The 27,208-nt window shown below is 34.4% G+C and overlaps 1 protein-coding gene across 4 annotated transcripts in view; it reads right to left on the bottom strand.

Moving 5' to 3' along the window:
* Window positions 1-27,208, bottom strand: part of LOC150103099 (oligoribonuclease, mitochondrial) — a 152,824-nt gene that overhangs the window by 76,424 nt on the left and 49,192 nt on the right. For all 4 annotated transcript variants that reach the window (XM_090397944.1, XM_090397945.1, XM_090397947.1 and 1 more), the window contains exon 3: window positions 9,945-10,022. In XM_090397944.1, the coding sequence (XP_090254070.1) occupies window positions 9,945-10,022 (78 nt within the window). The remainder of the gene's footprint in view (window positions 1-9,944; window positions 10,023-27,208) is intronic.

The following is a 27,208-nucleotide window of genomic DNA, read 5'->3' as shown; positions in this document are numbered from 1 at the left end:
TTTAGTTTAATCCTTTATCCAAGTGTGAGCAAACAAAGTTTGCACCTGAAAATATATTCAAGACTGGGGTAAGGTAGTACAACACTGGGCAACTCGTAGCAAAGATGGACCAAGCTAACATCACTCCTATCTCAGTATCTCCCATAATGCAAAACACATCTCCTTGCGGATATGTATAATGTTATGCATTAAGGGAAGGGCCACTACCCAGACTAGTTTCGACCTTTATTGAGGTCACTTCGGTGGGAGCCAGGCCCAGAAGTGGAGATACCAGGCAGAAGCAATGGTGAGGTCATCTTTACCTATAGGAGTTGCCAAAAGGTGTGCCACCTTTTTATTAAATTACTCTGGATTTAGAGAAAGATGTTGAAAGTTTATTTTTCACTTGGTTAGACCTTTGTTCACCTTTGCTACGAGTTGCCCAGTGTTGTACTACCTTACCTTGGTCCTGAAGATATTTTCAGGCGCAAACTTTGTTTGCTCACATTTGGATAAAGGATTAAACTAAATTTATTATAGTCTAACCAAGTGAAAAATAAACTTTCAACATCTTTCTCTAAATCCAGAGTGATTTAATAAAATGGTGGCACACCTTTTGGCAACTCTTATAGGTAAAGATAACCTTGCTATTGCTTCTGCCTGGTACTCCACTTCTGGGCCTAGCTCCCATTGAAGAGACCTCAATAAAGGTTGAAACCAGTCTGAGTAGTGGCCCTTCCTCTTGCCACAAATAACTAAATCAAAAACAAAAAAATTATATATTTTGATTTTAATGGATGAAGCGTATATAAAAATTATCATTTTTTGTATCACTCTTATATTATATCCTGGGATTTCATTAGATCACCACGTGTCGTATTAACTAGATATGTGACGGCACATAAATACTGGGGAAAATGAACTAATTAATTGTTAGTTGTCCTGCTGTCCATTTTAGTATTTCTCTGTTCAGTGTGAGAAGTATTATACATGATCATTTTCCCTAAACAAAAATCATGAGTCTTTTGTCATCAGTGAGAATAAACGAAGTACGATATTAAAGTCATTAAATTCAGTGAGTAGAGGTTTTTCTTATTGTTATACAGGGTGTCCCAAAATTCACGCAAGTAATTTTGATAGAAAACACAGGTTTTTGATTAAAAATTGTAATTTCTTATCGATTCATAAAGTATACAGTATAGGGTTATGCATGTAATAGCATATCGGGTAAATGGCCTCCATGGCTTTGCTGGCACATATGCACCCTTTTGTCGAAATTTTCCATGACCGTTTTGCATAAATGTGGCTGAATTTCATTGATACAGTGCTCAATTTCCTCCTTCAAGGCGTGGGTGGTCGTGGGCTTGTTGGCATAAACCTTCTACTTCAAAAAAACCCCAAAGAAAAAAGTCCAACGGCGTTAAGTCACATGATCTGGGAGGCCAATTCTGATCACCAAAACGGGAAATTACACGACCAGGAAATGACTCATGCAGTAATTGAATTGTTTCTCGGGCTGTGTGGCATGTCTTGTTGAAACCACATGTCGTCCACATCCATATCTTGCAATTTAGGCACAAAAAACTGGATTATCATGTCACGATAGCGAGCACCATTAACTGTTATTGCCTTACCAGCCGCATTTTTGAAGAAGAATGGACCGATGATGCCTCCAGCCCAAAATCCGCACCAAACAGTGACACGTTGTGGATGCATTTGTTTCTCAACAATCACTCGTGGATTTTCTGAACCCCAAATGCGACAATTTTGTCGATTAACGAAGCCATCAAGATGAAAATGAGTCTCATCGCTGAAGATGATTTTGTTCGAAAAATAAGCATCCACTTGTTTTTGTTCCATAATCCATTCAACGAACTCTCTTTGCTGTGTGTGGTCAGTAGGCTTCAGTTCTTGAGTCAATTGAACTTTGTAAGCATAAAGATGCAAATCTTTCATGAGAATACGCTGTAGAGAGCTTCTCGAAATGTTCAATTCAAGACCACTGTGCCAAATTGATGTTCCTGGACTCTCAGCAACACTCTCACGAACTGCTTCGATGTTTTCTGTTGAATGACGGCCAGAGTGTATAAGATCACTAATTGATCCAGTTTCCTTGAATTTTTTAATCTTTTCACAGTTGATGAAGTTAAATCACTATTCCAACCATATTTTGTACGAAAATTGCGAACTGTAGCTGCCAAACATTCATTATTTTTAAAATATTGCTCAACAATGAAAATGTGTTGTTCTTTCGTGTAGCGCTCCATTTTTAATAACCCTAAACTGTCAGCTGTCACGCTGTCTTTTTTTTCTCGTTGGCAACACTTTACCACACAAATGGTGCTAAATTTAAATCTTGCGTGAATTTTGGGACACCCTTTATATTCCAACTATAACGAGAGACATTGTAAACAAATGTTTTTCCTTTTTCCATCCGGAAAAAAAATTATTTACTTGAAATAAATTTTAAAATAAAACATTAAAGTTACATATGCCCTTCAAAATCGTGAATAATTTTTTCCTTAAAAAAAGAAGAAGTGAAGATTCTGACGATCAAGAAATGTCTATTTGTAGCAAAGCTAACGAACCAATTTGCACTAATAAATTATAAAAAACTGATACTTGCATTAATGAAGATTTGATTATTTTTAACATTCAGCAACAAAAAAGCACTAATGAAACAACAGAAACAGAAAGAATAAGTTCATGTAAAAAGGGAACGATGAAAAAGAATGTAAAAACTCATTTATATCAAGAGAGCTATCTAAAAATGGGATTTATGTGGTGTGGTGATAAATTAATTCCCAGACCTAAGTGTGTGGGTTGGTTCTATCAAATGAGGCTATGGTTCCTAGCAAATTATTGCGACATTTCTCCACAAAACATGACAACTTGTCGAATAAAAATCCTGAATATTTCAAAGAGTTAATAAGATTACAAGAAAAACAAAGTAAAAGTTTTGTAAGAAAGTTTACAATTTCCGACTGAGTTCAAGAAGCAAGTTATTTAGTCGCTGAAATAATTGCAAAGGAAATGAAGCCTGATACTATAGGCGAAACCTTGATTCGTCCGGCCTGTTCAGCAACTGTGAGAACAATTTTTGGTACTGAGGCAGAAGAAGAAATAAAAAAGATTCTGTTAATTTTTATATTTTTTTTATATAATATATATATATAGTATATTAACTATTTTGTCTACCGGCTGTGCCTTTGTTAATAATTATACTATATACTTATGAGGTGAAATATTATATAAATTTCTTTTACTAACAATTATTTTTATTTTGACTCCGAGTGTCCCTATATGTTATTATATTTGCACAAAGAGTTCACTCCAATTGGTGCAATGACTTTAACTCACTCTTTCAGAATCCAACTAATCATTGACTCAATACCAAGTACAAAATAAACACATTTAATAAAACTAAAACAATATATATACACTTCTAGTAATAATACATAACTATAACTATAGATTATATGGATCCAAGGCCTTATTTAAAAATATAAACTTACTCTTAAGACTAAACACTTTTTCTTTCACACTCACAAAAAAATGTTCATAGTCTTTTTCTCTTTCTGTTAAGGCTCTTTTCCAGAAGTTACAAGGTTCTGTATTTCATTTTCAGGATCCTTTTCATCAATCAATGTAACATACATAAAGTCTTCTCGACTATATCCTGTTTTCCTTTTAGTAGTAATACCCATCAGATCAGGCACCTTTAATACCTAAAAATCTTCTTAATCAATATATTTTCTAAACTTTCACTTTCAGGCATTCCTTATCATTATTTTCTCTAAGAAAAACATTCACTTTAGAATGTAAGCAACAGGTTCTCCTTTCATTCACAATACTAAATTGACAGTCTTAACTTATTCCACCTTAAAAACTTACAGTTTCAAGATTTCCTTTTATTCATTACTTATTTCTCCTTGAAACATATTATTTCCACTATTCCTTTTTCTCGGAATACACTATAAAATATCTTCCGACTGCCACACACAAAAACAAATATCAAGTTTCTTCTAACTTGAATATTTACCGGCCAAATTTATATAAAACTTATAGTTTCAAGACTTCCCTTTTATTCATTACTTATTCCTGCTTGAAACCTATTATTTTCACTATTCCCTTTTCGGAATACATTATGAAAATTCTTTTGACTGCCGAACACAAAAAATCAAGTACCTTCCAACTTGAATATTCCTCGGCCAGTGTTCTAAAAACTTTCCGAACGCTCTCTTGTTTACAACTGTAACTTGGATACGCAACGCTTTCCTTGTCAGCTGTCAATCACACATCAAGTTCTCTCCGGGAGCATGCGCACTTCACAAAAGTCAGAAACTACGCACTGCAATAAAATGGCTGACTCGCTGTATCCATCAGCGCTAAAGAAAGTCTTTCACAAACACAAAATTCAACATTTAAAAATACAACAAACTTTCTTATAAGTAACACAAATAATCAGTTTAGTAAGTACTTCAATATTTTTACTTCTTTATATATTACCTCTAATATAACATTTTCATAACGAGCACATCACAAGTGCAGACACTGCGTGTATGAAAACAAAAACTAACAAGCATAATTAATACATAAAAATATTCAGAATTTTTAATATGATTATTTTTACAATTCCATTATCAAACGATACTATGAGTAGACATATTAATGATCTGTCAGTCGATATTGAAAAGTCAGTTATAACCAAAATAATCGAATCAAAATTTTTCAGTTAGATGAGTCAACTGATATTGGTGGTAAAGCACACTTACTTGTTTTTACTCGATTCATTGAAGATGATAATATTATCAAAGAATTTCTATGCTGCAAGGAATTCGAAAAAACTACAATGGGAAAAGATGTTTTTGATATAATGAACACATATTTTAATACAAATGGTCTATCTTGGAAAAGTTGTGTGGGTATATGTATAGATGGTGCACCTTCTATGGTTGGAATTACAAAAGGGTTTGTTTCCTTTGCTAGAAAAGAAACTGAGAACATTATAATGACTCATTGCTTCATTCATCGTGAATCACTGGTGGCAAAGACAATAGGCTTGGAATTAAAAAGTGTATTAGAAGAAATCATTCAGATGGTTAATTATATCAAGGCCAGACCATTAAAATCTAGAATATTTGCAGGACTATGTGAAGAGATGCAATCTCATTACAAGAATCTTCTTCATACCGAAGTAAGATGGCTTTCAAAAGGTTGCGTACTGGATCGTTTTTTTGAACTTAAAGAAGAAATATTAATGTTTTTCCAAAATGAAGACAAACCAGAATTCTATAAATTATTACAAGATGATTTTTGGTGTTCCAAAGTAGCCTATTTAACAGACATATTTAATCATCTGAACAAGCTGAACTCCAACATGCAAGGAAGAAATGAGAATATTTTGACATCTACAGATAAAATTAAAGCTTTTAAAGATAAAATAAAAATGTGGAAGATAAAATTAAGCACCAACAATGTAGAAATGTTCCTTAAAGTTGCCTCCAGAAAATGTAAGAACACTGATCTGCAAAAGCTTATTTACAGTCATTTAACATCGTTAGAAGAAAAAATTGACCATTATTTTCCAAGAATTTCAGTCAATTTATACGATTGGATTCGAAATCCATTTGTAGAGTCAACATCAGCAATGAGTGAGTTAAGTCTTATACAAGCCGAAGAATTAATTGATATAAGTAACGATCGTACGTTGAGATTGAAGCATTCAGAAATATGTCTGAATTCATTTTGGATAACTATGAAAGAGTACAACAGGAATCAAACCTTGGAGATTCAGTGGCAAACTCTGAAGGAAACATTGATTGATTCTGCCAGAGAGGCATGTGGTGAGGTTGTGTGCAAAGATAAAAAAATCAGAACTCCCTGGTGGACACAGGAAGTTAAAGAGGCAGTGAAGGAAAAGAAGAAAGCATATCAAAAGTTCCTGGCAAATAAGTCAGCTTTTACTCTTACAGAATACAGAGACAAATGTAAGAAAGCTAAACAGTGTGTAAAACTAGCTAAACAAAAGTCATGGGAGGACTTTGGCAAGAATATAGAAAATAAATATCAAGAAGGTGGCAAAATATTCTGGAGGTTGTTGAAGAAGCTTAGGAATGGAGGAAAGAGTGCTGTAAAAGGAATTAGAGATGATAAAGGTGAAATGAAAACAGGAGAAAAAGATATCCTTGAAGTATGGAGTAATTACTTTGAAAAACTGCTAAATGAAACAAGCAGTGATGACAGCACAGTGATAAAAAACACTGACCAGGCATGCAGTCAGGAATACACATCCATACTTGAAGTAGAAAAAGCCATCAAAGGCTGGAAATGTGGAAAGGCAGCAGGAGTAGATGATATTCGACCAGAAATGCTGAAGTATGGTGGTATAAGAGTCTTACAGTGGCTGCACTGCATAGTTCAGAAAGCCTGGACAGAGGGACGAATTCCCGATGATTGGAGTAGAGCTCTCATAGTACCCATATATAAAAAGGGAAATAAAACTGAATGTGAGAATTACAGAGGTATTTCCCTACTGAGTGTTCCTGGCAAGATCTATGCAAGTATACTTGAGAAACGGTTGAGAAGAATTGTGGAAGAAAAGCTTAGTGAAAAACAAGCTGGATTCAGGCCAAATAGAGGCTGTCAGGATCAGATCTTCACTTTACGACAAATAGTCGAGAAAGCATGGGAATATAACAAAGATCTGTATTTAAGTTTTGTCGATTTGGAAAAGGCATATGACAAGGTGCCAAGAGAGAAGCTATTCAATACGCTGCAGTTATATGGTGTCAATGGGGCATTATATCAAGCAATACTTAGTCTTTATTTGAGTTGTGAGTCAGCAGTTAGAATTGAAGGAAGTACAGGAAGATGGTTTAATGTTAAATCTGGTGTGAGACAAGGATGTACATTATCCCCTCTGTTATTCATTATCTATATGGATCACATTATGAAGGAAAGTGGTATTAAATCTGATATCAAAATTGGAGATGTTAATGTCAGCTCTTTGCTTTATGCGGATGATGTTATACTTCTAAATAAATCTGCTACAAGTCTGCAAGATTCTCTGACTAAATTGAATAGCTGTTGTAATAGATATGGTATGAAGGTCAGCAATAAAATGACAAAGACAATGAAAATAGGCAGAATCATTGAAAATGTCAACTGTGTTGTGAATGGAGAACCTGTGGAACAAGTAAAACATTTCAGCTACTTAGGCACAATTTTTACTGAAGATGGTAAACTAAATATAGAAATAGACAACAGAATCAGCAAAGCTGGTATCGTGGGAAGTCAATTGAATAAATTCATATGGAATAAGAAAGAAATTAGTCGGAACACTAAATTAGCTGTATACAAGACTGTGTTCAAACCAATTTTAACTTATGGATCTGAGAGCTGGGTCAGAAGTAAAACACTTGACCAAAGACTAGAAACCGCAGATATGAGAGTCCTGAGAAAGATTAGAGGCGTGAACAGATGGCATCAATGGCAATATCATATTAAAAATGAGGATATTAGGAAAGAACTTGACATTGTCAGCATCCAGGAATGCGTTAGCAGAGCTAATCTCAGATGGTATGGTCACTTAAATAGAATGGGAGAGGAAAGATTAGCAAAACAAGTGTTCTCTGCCAGGTTGGCAGGAAAACGACCCAGAGGAAGACCAAGATATAGGTGGATTGATACGGTACAAAGTGCCTTAGACGATAGAAATATAAGATCTGATAATGTTGGAGTCTTGACAAGTAACAGACTGATTTGGAGGAAAATTGTAGATAGGAAGTTAGTAATGATGTAATTTTTTCATGTAGTACTGTCATATCCTGTACACCCCTTGAGGGTACATGGCAGGAATTTGATGATGATGATGATGATGAAAGAGTACCCCAATATAGGATTCAAAGCACTTAACATCTTATTGCAATTTTCTACATCTTATTTGTGTGAACTGGGTTTTTCTGCACTCATAAATATTAAAACAAAGAAAAGAGAAAGACTAAAGGCCCTTGAAAATGAGATGAGAATATGTCTCTCAAAAACAAGGCCTAATATCAAAGAAATATGCAAACAACACCAGGTACATATTTCACATTCAGTTCGTATTTTATTATCTGAACCTTTATAATAGCTTTTGTTTTGTATGTTTTTGGGTTGTTTGAAAATAAACCAATTTAGTTTAAATAAAATCTGTTTTCTTTTAAACACGCTTTCCATCATATCTTTAGTATCTATAATATCAATTTATTTATGGGTTATATATGCGAGGCTTTCAGAATCAATTAATCGGCACTTTACTCTCTATAAAAAGCAAATAATACTGGGGGCACCATGAATTTATTTATTGATTTTAGTGTGCCGCCAGACAAAAAAGTTTGAGAACCACTGCGTTAGACATATCCGCAAGGAGATGTGTTTTGCATTATGGGAGGTACTGAGATAGGAGAGATGTTAGCTTGGACCACCTTTGCTATGAGTTGCCCGGTGTTGTACTACCTTACCCCAGTCCTGAAGATATTTTCAGGTGCAAACTTTGTTTGCTCACACTTGGATAAAGGATTAAACTAAATTTATTATAGTCTAACCAAGTGAAAAATAAACGTTCGATGTAAATACTGTATTGCTTCACTTAACTTTTGTATGTATATGTTACAAAATATGTAATGTTTTGTGATGTATATGTGCAGGAGTTGAGTACTAATGTATATATTATTCATTAGGTTAATTTCCGACCAATCATGTATTTCTGTAGCCTTGTGTTACCTTGTTGTAATTTTGTTAAGATGCAAATACCACACTGCTAAACTTAATTTTTATGCATACATAATGTATAATAATTCCTCTTTAACTCTATGTATTACTGTAATAACATTTGTTGTAATCATATTGTAATCTTATATGTAGATACTGCATTCCTTGGCTTGGTGTTGTACATGCATGTTGTTTATTAACTTATATTGTTGTGTAATTATGTACTGCATTGCCCAGCTTAACTTTTGTGCATACAAATTATTTACTAATTTTTTTGACTCATTATGTATTGCTATAGGACACCTTGTATATTTGTGTAACTTTCTTGTAATTTTGTTTATATACAGATACCACATTGCCAAATTTTATTTTTATGCATGCATATTGTATAATTCCTTTTTGCCTATTTATGTATGGCTGCAAAAACATCTGTTATAATTTTAACTATATGTAGATACTACATTCCTTGGTTTGTACATGCATTTTGTTTACTTAACTTGCATTGTTGACAATTTTTGTACTACTAAAACCTTTAACCTTGTGTGTTGTTGTGTCCTCTGCAGCAATTCTGTTTCTATGTAGATGCTGCTTTGTGGAACCTAATTTTTGTACAGGCATATTGTTTACAATTTTCTTTAATTGCTTATGTATAGTTGTAACCTTAGTATGGCACAGCATGACCCTTGTAGTTTTTGTGCCAAATAAACTATAAAACCATAAACTGGGGCTTTCATTGCAAAAGTAGCCTTTTGGCTACTCGTATATGGAAATATGACTTCGGCATTACTTCAACCTTGGTACCACCTCTGGCTCCCAGTGATGAGACCTCAATAAAGGTCAAAATTGGTCTGGGTAGTGACCTTTCCCATAATGCATAGTATTATACATGTCCGTAAGGATATGTGCTTTGCATTATGGGATATTAAGGCAAGTGATGTGAAGTCATTAGCTTTTATATACAAGTTGCCCAGTCCTGAAAATACTTGGATAAAGGATTAAACAGAATATAATTTCTTAGCATCTTTAATTTATATTTAACTTACCAGAAATCTCATTTGATAGTACATATTGGGATACACAGGGTACCCAATACTTATTCAAGATAGGTTATATAATACAGTCTATGTGTGTGTGTGTGTGTGTGCATGCACACACATACACACAGTGTATATTAAATGATTACAAATCAAAAAATAGTGAACTATACTCACTTTACCATGATGTTCCTTACACCACTGATTCATACTCTCTAAAACTTCGTCTGACTGGTGAATTACTATGTCAGGACTCTGGTATTAAAAAAACAAACAGTAACTAATAATAACAATGGCAAAGAGATATTTTTGTGTCACTATTTTAAATTTTGTGTCATTAAAAAAAAAGTGTAATCACAATGAATAATCAAACAACATTAAGAAAAAATTGAGTATGTGATTTCTGGTTCTTCAATCAGATTTTAGTGAAATATAAAACTGATTTCAAATTTTTGCTGCTAACTATTGAACCAGGTTTGCCCTGGAGTGGAAATTCAATCGATTCCATTCCATGCTTAGAAGTATAGGAATATACAATAATGCATCAGGCACATGGGCAAAACAAGTGGGTAGTGGGGGAGAAGAGGCACTTCGTGATATGGTGCTTTTTAAAATCTTTAAGGGGGTACTACTGCACAAGGATATAACCAAAGCTCAAAAAGCTGTTAAAAAAAAAAAATTAACAGGTTGAATTAGAGAGAGAGTTTTACATTTTTTCAAAAAGTCATTAAGTAGGGAACATGACTTTAAACTCATGAAAAGACATGAAATTACATTTAAGTAACTATTTCTTGAAATAAACTTTCAGAAAGTATTGTAGTATTAGTATATGCATTAAACAAATTCAAGGAGGTGCTCAATATATTATTCTGAGGGTGTTACTTTAGTGTAAATGATATTATTTGTAGTTGTGTATGATTAGCATATCAGCCTATCAAGAGCATTATTCTCTTGACAGTATGCCCCTGATCCCAATGCTGAATAAGCTTGTTTTGCATCGGTGTCAGATTTACAAATACAATATTAGTAAACTGGTTTCTCTACAGCATACTTTCAATGGTTTGTGCTAGTAATAGTAAACAAGTAAAATAGAATTAAATGAGCTCATTCTAAAACAATATTTGTAATTAAAGCAAGAGTCATGTAATATTTATTGTTTCCTTCTTTTTATTATAAATATCTGTTTATTCACAGCTAAAACCTATTGGAAAAATTAAAATATCTCATCAAAAACAATTCCTGATATGCACTCTCAAAGAGACATGAATAGAACACTCCGATAGTGCTACATAAGTAAGTTAACATTATTACTCATTTAATGTTTAATAGTATTAAGTAACACCATAAAGAACAAAAAATAATTAATGAATATTTATTAAATTGCTGATTTTTGCTGCATCTGAAACCAGCAACTTCAATGCACAAATAGCTTGTCACAGTACACAGAGACTAACAATTATGCCTCTCAGAAGACAAACTGACCAACTCTATGAAACAAAATGTAGAGAAAATTGATGACTGGTATCTATATATATGATTAGGATGATTCGTATCATCATAAATAATATCTTCAATGTCAGATGCATCCAATGTACCATTACCTCAATTTGTCTTTAATTTTTGTAATAGTCATGTTTAATGGGAGGAATGTATTGATGGGAGTTTTTTCACTTGGCTATGCTACCAATTATATATTTGGTTTACTCCTATATCCAAGTGTAAGCAAACAAAGTTTGGCCCTGAAGTATTTTCAGGGCAGGGGCAACTCGTGGCAAATGTGGTATAAGTTCTGATCACTTGGCTTAGTATCTCACAATGCAAAGCACATATCCTTGCAAACATGTATAATGCTATGCATTAAGGGAAAGGTCACTACCCAGACCGGCTTCGACCTTTGAGGTGTCATCAGTGGGAGCCAGACCCAGAGGTGGTGATACTAAGGTGGAAGTAATGGAGAAGTCATATTTCCATATGCTAGTTGCCAAAAGGTGCCACACGTTATTATTAAAATTCTCTGGATTAGAGATGAGTTGATGGAATTTTTTCACTTGGCTATGCTACCAGTTATATATTTGGTTTACTGCTTTATCCAAGTGTAAGCAAACAAAGTTTGCACCTGAAGTATTTTCAAGACAGAGACAACTTGTGGCAAAGATCTACCATAAGGATATAAGAAGGGCTGGTCTATGTTTTTCAAAATTGATACTCTACCTGCAGGGCCGGTCATCTTGGGGGTGCAGTGGGTGTAATGCATCCGTGCCCCGCGATCGAGTGGGCACAGTCGGTACACATTTGCAGAAACGTATTTTTTATTTTTTCTTCTTCTAATTTTGCTTATAACTAATGGGATTTCATCGACAGGATTTTAGGGCCCCCGGTAATAATAATAATATCTCTGTGTTTCTCTATTATATTACGGTTTTGGCTTAACCCTTTTGATGCATTTATGCAGTGTATAAAAATTAACAAACGTGATTTCGTTTTTACCCTAAAATGCCTGATTCGTCATTAGTTTTTTTCTAATCTGTTACATTTATATCATTTGGCTCATTATCGAAACCAATGAAAAAATATTTATATTCTTTATATATGATTAGTCTAGAGCAGGGGTGGACAACCCTTAACATGTCTGCCAAACGTGGCATGCCAATGACTTTTTTCTGCACACAACCCAGGGCTCATCTTAAATAATAATTAAATAAAAAATACATTTCAAACAACTTCGCCGACACATATTTTAACTTAATATAATACAATTTTATTAAGTACAGCTATACCAAATAAAAATGCAATAATTAATTAAACTCTACCAACTGTTTCATAATAAGTAATAAGAAAATTAGAAACAACATCCTATTTCCAAGCCATCGATATATCTCTGCGATATACTGATGTACAAGTTTTGTCCAGTTCAGTTGTTGCATTATTCGTCAGGCATCCAGACGTGGCATGACTCCTTTACCATCATTTGATATATCTTTTCATGTTTCGCAAAGAACGTATCCATTTTCTAAAGTGTATTTGGATTTGATTAAATCGTAAATCATTAAAATATGGATTGGAAGTATTTATTGTCAATTAATATGTTTAACTTATTAGATATAAAAGCAAATTTCTTTTACATTGATTTTCAGAAACTAAAGTTTTCAGTTTTATTTGTAAAATCCCTGCATATATTGCAATTGCTGTTTCTTACCTAGAGAGCAGTTTCATTGTGTGTGCATCCTACCCAAACAGCACCATCTGCTTTCCCATTATTTCAAGCAAAAATTAGCAGTAATTTACAAGACTTGAGACACTTAATGAACAAGCTGTAACGAATGACTAATGAACAGACAGCCATGTTTGTTTGTACCTTATTCAGTGATACAATAAAACGACCAGCTTTTACTTGCGTCTGCAGACATATTGGCTAGTATGGAGGGCGCTTGGTTTGCCATGGGAAGCGAGTCACTATTGCCATGAGGTGAATGTGATTAAACTTTTTTTCTGCGAGGTTATGCGAAACTTTTCAATTTCTTTTTTTCGCAAAGTAAAATCAGGGGTGTGAGTTATATACGAGAGGACCAGTTATATTCCAGTAAATACGGTAAGTTATTTTTAAAGCTATGTGAAATGTATTATCGATATTGAGGATTATGAAGTGTTGTCTGCACGTGATTAGATCTCAACTACGTTAATTTCAACTCAGTTAATAGTGATAGATAACGGTGAAACTGATGTACTGAAGTAAACAAACGAAAAAAATAAACACATTCCTTGAGTGTTTCTAAAATTTTGTAATATTGTAAAAAGTATGTACATATTCAACTTTTTGTTAATTCATGGGATAAAAATATTTAATATTATTTACTTATTCGACAGACAAAGCCTAACCCATAATGTCCATGCCAAGAAAGTATCCCTCTGGGTGTCAAAAAAGGAAATAAGCAGAAAAAAAAAAAGAAAAGCAAAATCTCAAAAAGTCACAAGTAGATTTGTTTTCATGGCTACAAAATAAATCTGACGACATTGCTACGACTTCAGCAGTTGCGATTCAAACTTCAACTGAAGAAGAAAACTCCAAACAAGCTACACACTTTTCAACGAAAATGTAGAAACTGTGGGATTTGTCGAAAAAGACGTGCCTGAACATACAAACGTTTTGGATACAGCAAATAACGATGGTGATCAAGTGAATATAAATGATACAGGTTTGTGGCCCAATATTATAACTGATAAATTTAGATTATTTCGTGTTAAAACTGGACCTAAACAACATCATTAAGACACATTCGTTAAGAATGTCAAAGGTAGATCATTTTCTACATCGTACTATTTAAAAAAAATGCCAAATAGTGAAACTCAGTTCGCAGCTGGTTAGTTTACTTAAAAGCTCAATACTCAGTATTTTGCTTTTGCTGTGTATTATTTTCCAAAAGAAGAGGAAAAGATCAATCAACACGATTTATATATGGATTTAATAAACGGAGAAACTGTCATCTGTAATTCGAGATCATGAGCTTTCTGTTGGTCACTTTAATTCTTTTATTGCTTGGCAAGAATTATTAAAAAGGCCTAATTTATGTTCGACTATTGACAGAACAAATCAAATAAATATAAATAGAGAAACGGAACGTCATAAATTACTATTCCAAAGAATTGTAGATGTAATTCTATTTTTAGCAAGTAATAATCCGTCATTTCGAGGATCCCATGAAACATAGGAACGTTGAATAATGGAAATTTTTTAAGTTTAATAGAATTATTAAGTAAATATGATCCTGTGCTAATGGATCATGTAAACAGAATTAAAAATACGAAAAAAAGAATTGTGCATCATTTGGCGCATAGATTTCAAGAGGAAATTATTGCTGCATTAGGTAATGAAGTCCTTAATAAAATTAAAGACGATATAAAAGCAGTCATATATTACAGTATCCAAATGGATTGTACTCCTGATATTTCTCACAAGGAACAAACTCCAATAATTATTAGATATGTAAATTTTGTTGACAAAAAATTAATTAAAAATGAGCCATTTATAGGATTTATTGACTGATGTGACTGGTAAAGGACTAGAAAATTCGCTTTTAAAAAGAATAGGTGAGCTTAATTTAGATATTATGAATTGTAGAGGGCAAGCATACGATAACGGTAGCAATATGAAGGGAACATATAAAGGCATACAATCTAGAATAATTAGTTTAAACCCTCATGCAATTTATGTACCTTGCTTATCACATTCTTTTAATTTGATAATTTGTGATGCTGCTTCCAGTAGTATATATTGCAAAAAAAAAATTTTTCGGAATATTGCAACATTTATACTGTGTATTTTCTGCATCTACAAAAAGGTGGGAAATTATACAAAAGCATTTAAATATTACGCTTAAACCCTTATATGATACTCGATGGGAAGCCAAAATAGATGCAGTCAAAGCAGTGTATACAACAGTTTGAACAAACTTAACAAACTTATAATGCCTTAGAAGAATTTATTGGTGCAATTAACGATAACACAGCAGTATCCAAAGTTAAAAGTCTACTAGATTCATTACAAGAAATGCCATTTATTTTAAGCTTATCGGTGTGGTTTACAATATTGTCAAAAATTATTAGTATCAACAAACTATTTCAAGCAAAAACAATTGTTCTTGACTCTGCTTTTAATTTTGTGAATAAAATTAAAAATGAAATCCAAAATTTAAGATCAAAATTTAACACATTTTTAGATGACACAAAAATGATAGCATGAAACTTGAATATTTCCGAAGACTTCCCTGAAAAAAGAATTCGAAAAAGAAAAAGATTATTTTCAAAATTAGCAGAAGATGAAGTTTTACTAAACCTGTAGAGAAATTTAGATGTCACTTTTTCAATGTTGTGATTGATACTGTTATAGTACAAATAGATGAGAGATTTAAAAATATACCCAATGTTATTTCTTATTTTAAATTAATCACTGATATAAAAACATTAGAAAAAAATGAACTAGAAAACCACTCAAGGGATTTTGTAAAATATTATAGTAAAGATGTAAATGAAGACTTAATCCAGGAAATTGATTTGTTACGAGAATTGATCTTGGACCAAAAAAATGTAAATAATGCGCAAGACACATTGCAATATATATTAAATAATAGTTATAATGAACTATTTCCAAATGTGCTAACTGTATTGAAAATTTTCTTTACGTTACCAGTTACTATAGCAAGTGCAGAGCGTTCTTTTAGCAAATTAAAATTGATAAAGAATTATCTTCGGTCAAGTATGTGCAAAGAATGCTTAAATGTACTTGCTATATTAAGCATCATAAAGGAAATTGCCAAAAATTGTAATTTTTTGGAAATGATTCACATAGGAAAAAAAAATTGCATATTTAAATAAATACATATTAAGCAATATACGTGTTAGTAAAACTAGGCCCCTAAATAGTAAATCTATTTCTTTTTTTATGTGCTTAAATTAATTTTTTTTATTACTTTAAACAATAATTAATTGTAAATAGTTTTTGTGCATTAGTTGGTAAGCCAGGTTACTTTTGTTTGTGTTAAATATTTATTTATTTTAATTATTTAATTATTGTCAGTACTGACACAAGGTTGAAGTCTCATGATGACGGTAAAGCTTGTGATTAGAAAATTGCAGATGGCAATACAGTTTATTGTGTACGTCTGTAATACTGCAGAGAAGAAAGCAAATGGAGAAACTACTGCTCTATTCTCTCTCCAGACTAAAAATGTAAAGAAATAGAAATTCTACAGGAAAAACATGACAATTTTAATCTACACAAAAAGATGAAAGAGACCTCAGGTATATAAAAAAAAAACAATTCTGTATCCTTTGAAACAAAAAGGGAGAAATTATATCCAAAAAGGATGACAAAATACAAGAATGGGTGAAATAAATAGAACTCTTTACTGATGACAGACAGAACCCAGAAAATACTTATGAACATATTGGAAGGTCCATGCATTCTAAAATCAGAGGTAGAATGTGCATTGAACTCGGCTAAAAATGGTAAAGCCCTAGGACGAGATAGAATACCAGCAGAAATAGTAAAGTTATTAGAAGGTGACAACATTAACATATTAGTAAAGCTATTTAATAAGATCTACGATACAGGCATAATCCCTCAAGACTGGTTACAGTCGACCTTCATCATGCTACCTAAAAAAGTAAATGCGAAAACTTGTAATGACTATAGAATGATCAGCCTAATGAGTCACGTTCTCAAAATGTTTCTGAAAATAATTCAAAAAAGAATATACAGAAAATGTGAAGATACCATCAGTGATACCCAATTCGGCTTTAGAAACGGCTTGGGAACAAGAGAGGCTCTTTTCTGTTCTCAGATCTTATTTCAAAAATGTATTGACCAAAACAAGGTAATATTCATTTGCTTCATCGACTTCGAGAAAGCATTTGACAAAGTCCAACATGCTAAAACGATTGTACTATTAAAAAGAATTGGATTAGATGGTAAAGACATCAGGATCATTGAAAACTTATATTGGAACCAAAAGGCATCTGTTCAAGTTGATGACATGATTACAGACTCCATTAACATCAAACGAGGAGTAAGGCAAGGATGTGTGCTGTCACCTCTTCTTTTTAACATCTACTCAGAAGCCATATTTCAAAAAGTCTTGGAAGGAAGAAAGGAAGGGATTAGTGTAAATGGTGAAATCATCAGTAACATCCGATATGCCAATGATACAGCTCTTCTGGCTGACAATATTCAGGATCTTCAAAATCTTTTGGAGCTAATAAATGCAGAGAGTGAAAAAATGGGATTAAAAATAAATATCACCAAAACTAAATTCATGATCATAAGTAAGAAACCAATTCTTAATTAAGCACTTTCTTTAAATAGGAAACAAATAGAAAGAGTGGCAAAGTTTAAATATCTCGGATGCTGGTTAAATGAAGATTGCAATCCAGAAATGGAAATAAAAGTTAGAATTGAAATGGCAAGAAAAAATTTTCTCGTGATGAAATCAACACTGTGTAACCGCAGTTTAAACTTAGAGCACGCATGGTTAAATGCTATGTATGGTCTGTACTGCTGTACGGTGCAGAAACTTGGACCTTGAAGACAACATCAATAAAAAAGACTTGAAGCCTTTGAGATGTGGTTATACAGACGAATGTTAAAAATCCCATGGACAGCAAAAACGTCCAATCAGGAAGTACTGAAACAAATGGGGAAATCACGTGAACTTTTAGATACCATAAAAAGAAGGAAAACTGCATATCTTGGTCACCTACTTCGTAATGAAAAATATAAGATACTTCAATTGATTATAAAAGGGAAGATAAATGGAAGAAGAGGACAAGGAAGAAGAAGAAAATCTTGGCTGGCAGATATCAGACAGTGGACTGGTATGAACTCTGAGAGACTGCTCAGAATAGCTGAGAATCGCTCAAAATTTGCCAAGGTGGTCGCCGACCTCTGATAGGAGATGGCACTCAAAGAAGAAGAAGAATTATTTAATACTTTTGTTTTGTGTTCAGTAAACGTTATGCTAACCTGTTATATGTCGAATGTGTTTTTTTTTTGTTTTTCTGTGCCAAAATCATTTGCAGGTAAGAGGTTTTATAATACGTTTATTTCGAATCCTTTAATTTTTACCTTTGAAAAATAGTTTAGGGAATCCCAATAGGTTTCTTGCACCCGGGTCCCTTTATAGAGAAGGCCGGCCCTGTCTACCTGCTTGGGATGTTTTAAAATTTATTGAATCAAACTCTGTTTCTTCATTAAATGTATGTTTATATGAATTGTATAATTTTGGTTATTGCTGCAATCCTAGCTGAACCCAATATAAAAATATTTTGTGAAATTGGACTCAAGTTGTAAAATGCTCGAGGCTTGTTGTCTTTGACCAGAAGTGATATTTTGAATACATTCCCAAGTACACTGATATGGTTTATTCTGAAATTCTTTGGTAGGCATTAAATATCCATTCCTATTTTTCTAGTGCATACCTTGTAGTCTTTTATTATACCTTTTTTTTTTAATTTAAAGGAAAGGATTGTAATCCATCTCTAATCCAGAGAATTTTAATAATAACGTGTGGCACCTTTTGACAACTAGCATATGGAAATATGACTTTTCCATTACTTCCACCTTAGTATCACTGCCTCTGGGTCTGGCTCCCACTGATGAGACCTGAATAAAGGTCGAAACTGGTCTGGGTAGTGACTTTCCCTTAATGCATAGCATTATACATGTCTGCAAGGATATGTGCTTCGTTGTGGGATACTAAGGCAAGTGATGAGAATATATACCACCTTTGCCACGAGTTGCCCAATTCCTGAAAATACTTCAGGCATAAACTTTGTTTGCTTACACTTGGATAAAGGAGTAAACCAAATATATAATTGGGAAGAATGTATTTTAATAAGTCCATATCTTTTCTTTTGTCACAGATCTACCATAAGGATATAAGAAGGGCTGGTCTATGCTTTTCGAAATTGATACTCTACATGCTTGGGATGTTTTAAAATTTATTGAATCACACTCTGTTTCTTCATTAAATGTTTATATGAATTGTACAATTTGTGATTATTGTTGCAATCCTAACTGAACCCAATATAAAAATATTTTGTGTAATCTGACTCCCCAAGTTGTAAAATGCTCGTGGCTTGTTGTCTTTGGCCAGAAGTGATATTTTGAATACATTCCCAAGTACACTGATATGGTTTATTCTGAAATTCTTTGGTAGGCATTAAATGTCCATTCCTATTTTTCTAGTGCATACCCTGTAGTCTTTTATTATACCTTTTTTTTTTATTTAATATTTTTTTAAAAATTTATTGGACAGGATTGTAGTCTTTTATAATTCTGAATATTTCAAACTCATTTTTCAGGATTCCAGTTCTGATTTCATCCAGTATTTGAACAATCTGATTTGCTAAAAGTGACTATTAGCAATATTTTGACTGTTTGAATCAGATGATGAATCTGAATAAATAAAAAATAATTAAAAAAACATTCTTGAATTGAGGTTTCCGAGTATTGGAGGATCATTATCTGATTCATTATTCTGTATGTCACAACAATAATTACTTGCCATTTTTATTTTACACCCATAAATTTCATTTATTTTATAAAACAATATATACTTATACAATTAATATGATGTTTTTGTTAACACTTCACAAGTAACGTGTAAAAATGTGCTTCAAAGCAATTATTCAAACACAAATCTCAAATACTACAAGCAAATTTCACAATACACATCAATTATTAACAACTGTTGACAGCAAACCGGAGTTAATCGAAATGGCTTCTGAAACATGTCCACTGTAATCCTGTGGATAAATAGAATTATCAGATTTGGAGGTTAGTTGTGTTGTTTCTGAAAAGTTATGCACTAATCATGTGCTTAGGTACTCAAGTTGAGAAATTTACAGAAAGTGGAGTTGATCAGTTTGGCTTCTAAGAGACTCACAATTGGTGTTGGAAAGAATTCAAATTATAACAAACAAACAAAAAAAAAAAAAAAAAAAAAAAAACTCAAGTCCTAAAGTTGGATGAAAAGAAAAGTCTATAGCTATTGGGTTGGAGCTAGTCTTAAAATGATCGAGTTCAAAATTTTTGGTAAAGTAATGCAGCCATAATTGTTGAGGTTATGAGGAAATTGCTGACCCTAAAAATAGTCTTTCCAACTTGTAATGACTTCTATGTAGTACTGTTTGTGTTTTTTTAAATCCAATTCTGTGTTAAAGGTGTTCAAAGCAGACCGTGCTTTGGATACCCTTGCTGTAGCAGTCGTTTTAAGGCCAAACCAACTCAAAACACTGTAAACTTCTTTTTTATTCAACTTTAAGAAGGTGCCAAATTAAGATTTCTCTCATATTGTTATATCATCACTGCTCCAGCGTACCAAGGCAGGCCGTTTGTGCTCTGAAGACTGGTTTGAAAATCAAGCAACATATTAACAACTTAATAAATATCATATCTCATTCATTTCATGCTTGTGGCATATACTGTTAAACACAGTGTGTTAGGTCTTTCTGCTGCCATTCTAGCATCAAACACCTGTTTTGCTAACCTTCATTCACAAAGGTAGTAATAAATATATCACCTTATATCGACTCTGTTCACACATACTCAAATGCTACTAATGATGTCAAATTCCTTTCTACTATCTTCATTTTAATATGCTTCTGATCACCTGTTTAATTTCTAAGCCAGTTCTCAAATCCATAAGATAAAACAGGTTTGAGCATTGTCTTGCATACATCTAGTTTGGTGTTTTGGCTCATTTCTCTCTTATTCCATATAAAATTATCCAACTAGCTATTCACCATATCAGCCTTGTTATTCTATTATCCATTTCTACATTTAATTTGCAACATCTTTCATATTGTTATATCATCACTGTCTCTTGGCTGGGTTAGAAGTAATAGCTAATCAAAGATGAAAGACAACAGATAAATTCTGAGAAAACTTGAGAAGGAACATAATCTAGTTAGCATTCAGGAATGTATGAGCAGAGTTAATCTCAAATGGCATGGTAAATTAAACAGAATGGCAGGGAAAAGACCAAAGGAAACATCAAGATGTAGGTAGATTGATTAATTGCCTTCTAAGGTGCATTAGAAGACCAAAATATAAGAGCTGACAATGTTGGAGTCCTGACAGATAGGATTAATTCAAAGGAAAACTACTTATAGGAAATTAGAAATAATGTAATCTTTTCATGTTGTACCATCATAGTATCCTGTACATTCTTTGAGGGTACAGATCAGGAATTTGATGATTTGCAACCTTCACTAAAAACTATGTTTAATTAGGTAGCATGTTTAGCGAGACTGCACTGAAATGTTCTACTTATTCTATAGTTCTTTGCTGAGAATGTAGCTGATGTTTTCCATGTTCCTTCCTATTTTCATAGTCTCTGTCTCTTTTATTGCAGTTTGTTATAACAGCTAATCAATTTAGTTAATGAGTTCTCATACTAGATTTGTGCATTACAGACCTCTTTGTGACTTTTGGCCCAACCTGTTCATTATCTATGACTGAATAAACCCAGTGTATTTTCTTTTATGATGTTATAATACATCATATTTTTCTTTACAGATTTTATAAAGAAGACCTTGTAGATTAACCATGGAAAAATTAATGACCAAACAGCTAACACAAATTGTGAAATTTGACTATCAAAACCAAGGAGCATATCGTGGCCATTACGGCGTGAGAGTTTCCCAAGCGAATCAATGATTAGACGTTTGTTTGGTTGTTTTGAGGAACAGGGTTCAGTAAGTGACCTTCCACGAACAGGCAGACTGGGCTTGGTTAGGAACAAAGCCACAGTTGAGCGTATAAGAGAGAGTGTTGCAGAAGACAAGAGCACATCAACTAGAAGGTGGTCTGGATTGGTTGGAGTCTCTCGGACATCACTCCAACATATTCTGAAAACCTTGAACCTGTTTCCATATAAAATCCAGTTGTTGTAACAGCTGAAGCCACCAGATTATGCCCACAGATTTCAACATGCAGTCAGATTTCAAGAATTAGCAAAAAGAGATTCCGAATTTATCCATAAGCTGATAATGTCAGATGAAGCACATTTTTATTTGAATGGCTTCATTAACAAACAAAACTGCAGAATTTGCGGTTTGGAAAATCCTAGGGCAATTCACCAAAGGGAATTGCATCCCCCTTAAGTGTACGGTCTGGTGTGGGGCGACGTCAGAAGAAGTGATCGGACCTTACTTTCTCGAAGGCCACATTGCCAATGTTCAGGAGATAAATATCAGCCTATGATTAAAAATTTCATACTTCCAGCAGTTCAAGATAAACATGACATGTGATTCCAATAGGATGGAGAGACAGCTCACACAGCAAGGGCCACAATCCAACTGCTCAGGCAAATTTCTGAGGGAAGAATAATTTCCCACGGTTGTGACATAAGCTGGCCATTGTGTTCTCCAGATCTGACGACTCCCGATTTCTTCCTATGGGACTATCTCAAAGAAAAAGTTCATGTTAACAAGTCTCAGACACTCCAACAGCTGAAGAACAATATTCGGTCCAAAATCAGAGCACTGGAACCTGAAACACTAAGAGGTGTCATGAAAAAAGCCTTAGAAAGGGCATGTTTGTGCGAAGCGGAAAATGGATGCATTTACAAGATTTGATTTTTCACACCTAGTGTAAAATTTATTTCCTATATATACTGTATATGATGCTATGATATTGTAAATTTAAAACAAAAAATAAAGGAGTTATTAAATATTGAAACCCCTTCGTGACTTTTGGCCCACCAGCTATTTTCACCACTATTGTGACTTCTAACCTAGAAGAAGCTGCAAGCATTAAATAGTTGCAAAACTAATTGGATTTCATTATACATTATTTACAATTGAATAAACCAAGTGTATTAACTTTTATAATTTATAAACATTGGTTGAAAATCCCATATTCAGTAGTATAACATCACTGGCACAAAATAAAGAGCTCACTTTATTATATTCAATTTTGATATTGGGTTTCATCCAACTTTCCTTCATAATGCAACCCATGTAGATAACGAATAAAAACAGTTGAGCGTGTACATCCTTGTGAAATGTACATTTCACTAGCTGTGAAATGTACGCTTTGCGGAGTGCGGTCGGTGTGTGGTTAGATGATAATAAAGGATTGAATGTGTGTAGAAAATGTAGGGAGAATGCGGAATTGAAGTGTATTTCGGATCGTGAGTGTGATATTTTTGTCAACCTTCAGAATGAAGGAAACAGGGATATGACAGGAAACGGCAAGGTTGTACATGAAAATTGTGAGAGTGTGTATGTAGAAAGTGTGAATGATAGTATAAATGGTTTCTCAGAGAACAAAAAAGATGAGATAGATGCATTGAGTGAGATCACGTTGTTGAATAGTGCGATAGAAAGAGCAAAACAGCAGCTAGAGTGCATGAACAAAAGTAGACTGAATGAACCAACCAATAATAAAAGGTATGACAGGAAAAATAGACGTATGAATGTGAACATGAACAAAATGAAGGATAGAGTGCTGTATGGAGACTCGTTATTACGAGGTGTGTTAGTAGAGGATTTGACAAAATCGTACCAACCTGGTGCGACCATAAAGGACGTAACTGCGTCTATTAGAGAGCAAAAGGAAAGGGTGAAAGAAATGATTGTTGTGGCAGGTACGAATGATTTGAAAGGAGATAAAATGGAAATGATAGAAGACCTGAATGAATTGTTTGAGGTAGCAAAAGAAAAGAGTGAGAGAGTTAGAATGATTAGTCTTTTGCCACGGTATGACAGTGAAATGTTTAAAAGGAGGGCTATAATTGCAAATGACTTTATGCGTGGGTTATGTATGACGAGTGGTGTGGAATTTGTGGATGTGTGGAGTGAGTTTGATGGGCGAAAGGATCTATATAAGATGGATGGCTTGCATTTGAATTTGAATGGTTACGGTGTAAGAAGACTTGAGAAAGTGTTGCTGAATGTAGTGGATGTGCAAACTCAGGGAAACTAGATTTGTTGGGGGGGGGGGGGAGTAGAGATACAGTCCTTATGGAGGCAGTTGAATGTAAGAATGAATATAATATGCCAGAGCAAATAAGGACAACAAATCTGAGTGGGATAGTTAATATAAGGCATCAAGGTAGGGTTGGGGCTAATGGGGGTCTTCAATTCATGTACACTAATACTAGGAGTATTAGGAACAAGAAGGAAGAGTTTTTGGCCATGGTTGGCACTTCCAGACCACAGGTTATAGGTATTAGTGAAACATGGCTGACTGTAGATGATATAACTAGTGGGATTGAATGTGATGGGTATAGTGTGTTCAGGAATGACAGACAGAATAAAATCGGGGGAGGAGTATTGTTGATGATAGCTGATGAGCTCCAGCCAAGGAGAATAGAAGTTGAATTGCAGGATAGAGAAAAGAGCACATTTGAGGCCATTTGGTGTGAGATTGTGGCTAGCAGAACTAAATATACAATTGGGTGCTGCTATAGACCAGGTGATGGAAAAGATGGTGGTGACAGTATGCACAAGCAAATAGAAGAAATGGGTGGAAGGAGGGTGATTATTATGGGAGATTTCAACTATGGTCGCATTGATTGGAGTGAGGAGAGGACACACGGAAGGAAGGAACTGGATTTTATGCGATTATTAAGGGATAACTATCTGCGACAGCATGTAATGGAAAATACTAGGGGTCAGAGATTGCTTGACCTAGTAATTACATCTGAGGATTTGGCTGTAACAAATATGACCACATTGCCACCAATCGGTGAGAGTGATCATAGGGTCTTAACTTGGGAGGTGGCTAAAGGTGTAGAATTTTCAATTAAGACAGGGTACATGTGGAATTATCGGGCTGGAAAGTATGACAAGCTTAGGAGTTTGATTGGTTCAGTGCCATGGCATGTACAACTGCAAGGACTAGAAGTTGATAGTGCATGGGAGGTAGTTAAGAAGTGCTTGCATGAAGCAATGGCTGACTGTATACCTAGAGTCCGAATAATAAATCAAGTAGGGGTTAAATGGATGAATAACACCATTAAGCTTGAGTTGCAAAAAAAGAAACAACTATGGAGGGAATTTAAGGAGAAGGGTGACCGGCAGGCACATGAACGGTATAAAGCACAGGCCAGAAGGGTGACGAGTGTGGTAAGAAAAGCAAAAAAGGATTACGAAAGAACATTGGCCATGCAGGCTAAAGAGAATCCTAAACAGTTTTTTAGATATGTAGCAAGTAAAAGGAAAAATGTACATGGCAGATTGATTTTAAAGAATGCCGATGGTAGGGAGGTAACTGAATCAGTTGAGATAGTTGAGTTACTGAGTGAGCACTTTGCAAAAGTATATCATCCAGGTGGTGACATTGCAGAAACGAATAAACCAGTAGATTATACGGGAATTGTGGTTAATGAAGTGGAGGTGAGTAGTCTATTGCATAACCTCGATGTCAATACATCTGTGGGATTGGATGGTATACCAGCTCGTGTTGTACGAGAAGCAGCTAAAGAATTGTCAGTACCCTTGACCATTTTGTTTAATTTGAGTCTCGGGTCTGGGTTAGTCCCGAGCGGGTGGAAAGAGGGGAAAATAGTTCCACTGCATAAAGGTGGTTCCAAGACTGCTGTAGTAAATTACCGACCGATTGGCATATCAGGAATCATTGTCAAGGTCTTAGAGAAAATAGTCAAGAGGAAAATACAAGATTGGATAGAAGAAAATGGGATACTGTATCGGGGACAGCATGGTTTTGTGAAGGGTAGGTCATGCCTCAGTAACTTGCTCACGTATTATAACACAGTGACGGCTGAACTGGATAAGGGTAATGGGTTTACGGTGATTCTACTGGACCTTGCCAAGGCCTTTGACAGGATTCCACATGGAATTCTAATCAGTAAATTGCAGCATATGGGAATGGACATAGGGTTGGTGAGATGGATAGGAGGGTGGTTGACGGAGAGATATCAGAGAGTGGTTTACTCGGGAGTAGAGTCCACAAGACGGCCTGTGACTAGTGGTGTGCCACAAGGATCTGTTCTTGGACCACTGCTGTTTAATTTGTTCATAAATGATATAGGAAATGATCTGAGAGGAACAGTTCATTTGTTTGCGGATGATGCGAAGTTGGGTAGGGCAATAGTGAATGCAGATGACGTCAAAATTTTGCAGGATGATTTGGATAGATTGGAGGTCTGGGCCAAGGAGAATGGATGTCAGTTTAATGTGGCAAAATGTAAGGTTATGCATTTTGGGGTGAAAAGATTGGCGGCAGTTTACTGCATTGGTGGAACTGTGCTCCAGGAAATTGATGAGGCATGAGATTTAGGAGTGTTGGTAGATAAGGAATTGAAATTTAGGGGACACATTGCAAAAGTGACCAAAACAGCTCATCAAATCACTTGGTTGCTGAAGAATACGATGACAAGCAGAGACAAGCAGGTTATTGTTCCTCTGTATCGAGCCTTGATAAGACCCCATCTAGACTACTGTGCTCAGATTTGGTCACCTAGGTTTCTTCTTGATGGGGAGGGGGTGGAGAGGATCCAGAGGCGAGTGACCAAGATGATAGCAGGTCTGTGGAATGAACCGTATGAGAACAGGTTGAGGATTTGTGGGTTGCAAAAATTGGTTGATAGGCGGAGGAGGGGAGATATGATTGAGACATTCAAATTACTGAAGGGTTTCTATAAAATTAATTCAGAAGATATTTTTGAGAACAGGGCTGGTTGTGGGAGGACTAGGGGACATCCATGGAAACTGGGCAAAAGTGTGGTTAGTAAAGGTGTTAGAGCTGGGTTCTTTACTTTTAGAGTAGTGAATGAGTGGAATGCGCTCCCTGAGTCTGTGGTGGATGCTGTGACAGTGAATGAGTTTAAGGCGAGGTATGATAGATACTGTATGAATGTCAAATAGTTGTGATGAATATGATTTGGGGCCTCCCTCGATGAGTCCAATGACTCCCT

This window comes from Typopeltis vanoorti, chromosome 9 (assembly GCF_054136105.1).
Source record: "Typopeltis vanoorti isolate ZY-2024b chromosome 9, IOZ_Tvanoo_1.0, whole genome shotgun sequence".
Classification (NCBI taxonomy): domain Eukaryota; kingdom Metazoa; phylum Arthropoda; class Arachnida; order Uropygi; family Thelyphonidae; genus Typopeltis; species Typopeltis vanoorti.
This window is presented reverse-complemented; position numbering and strand designations above follow the sequence as displayed.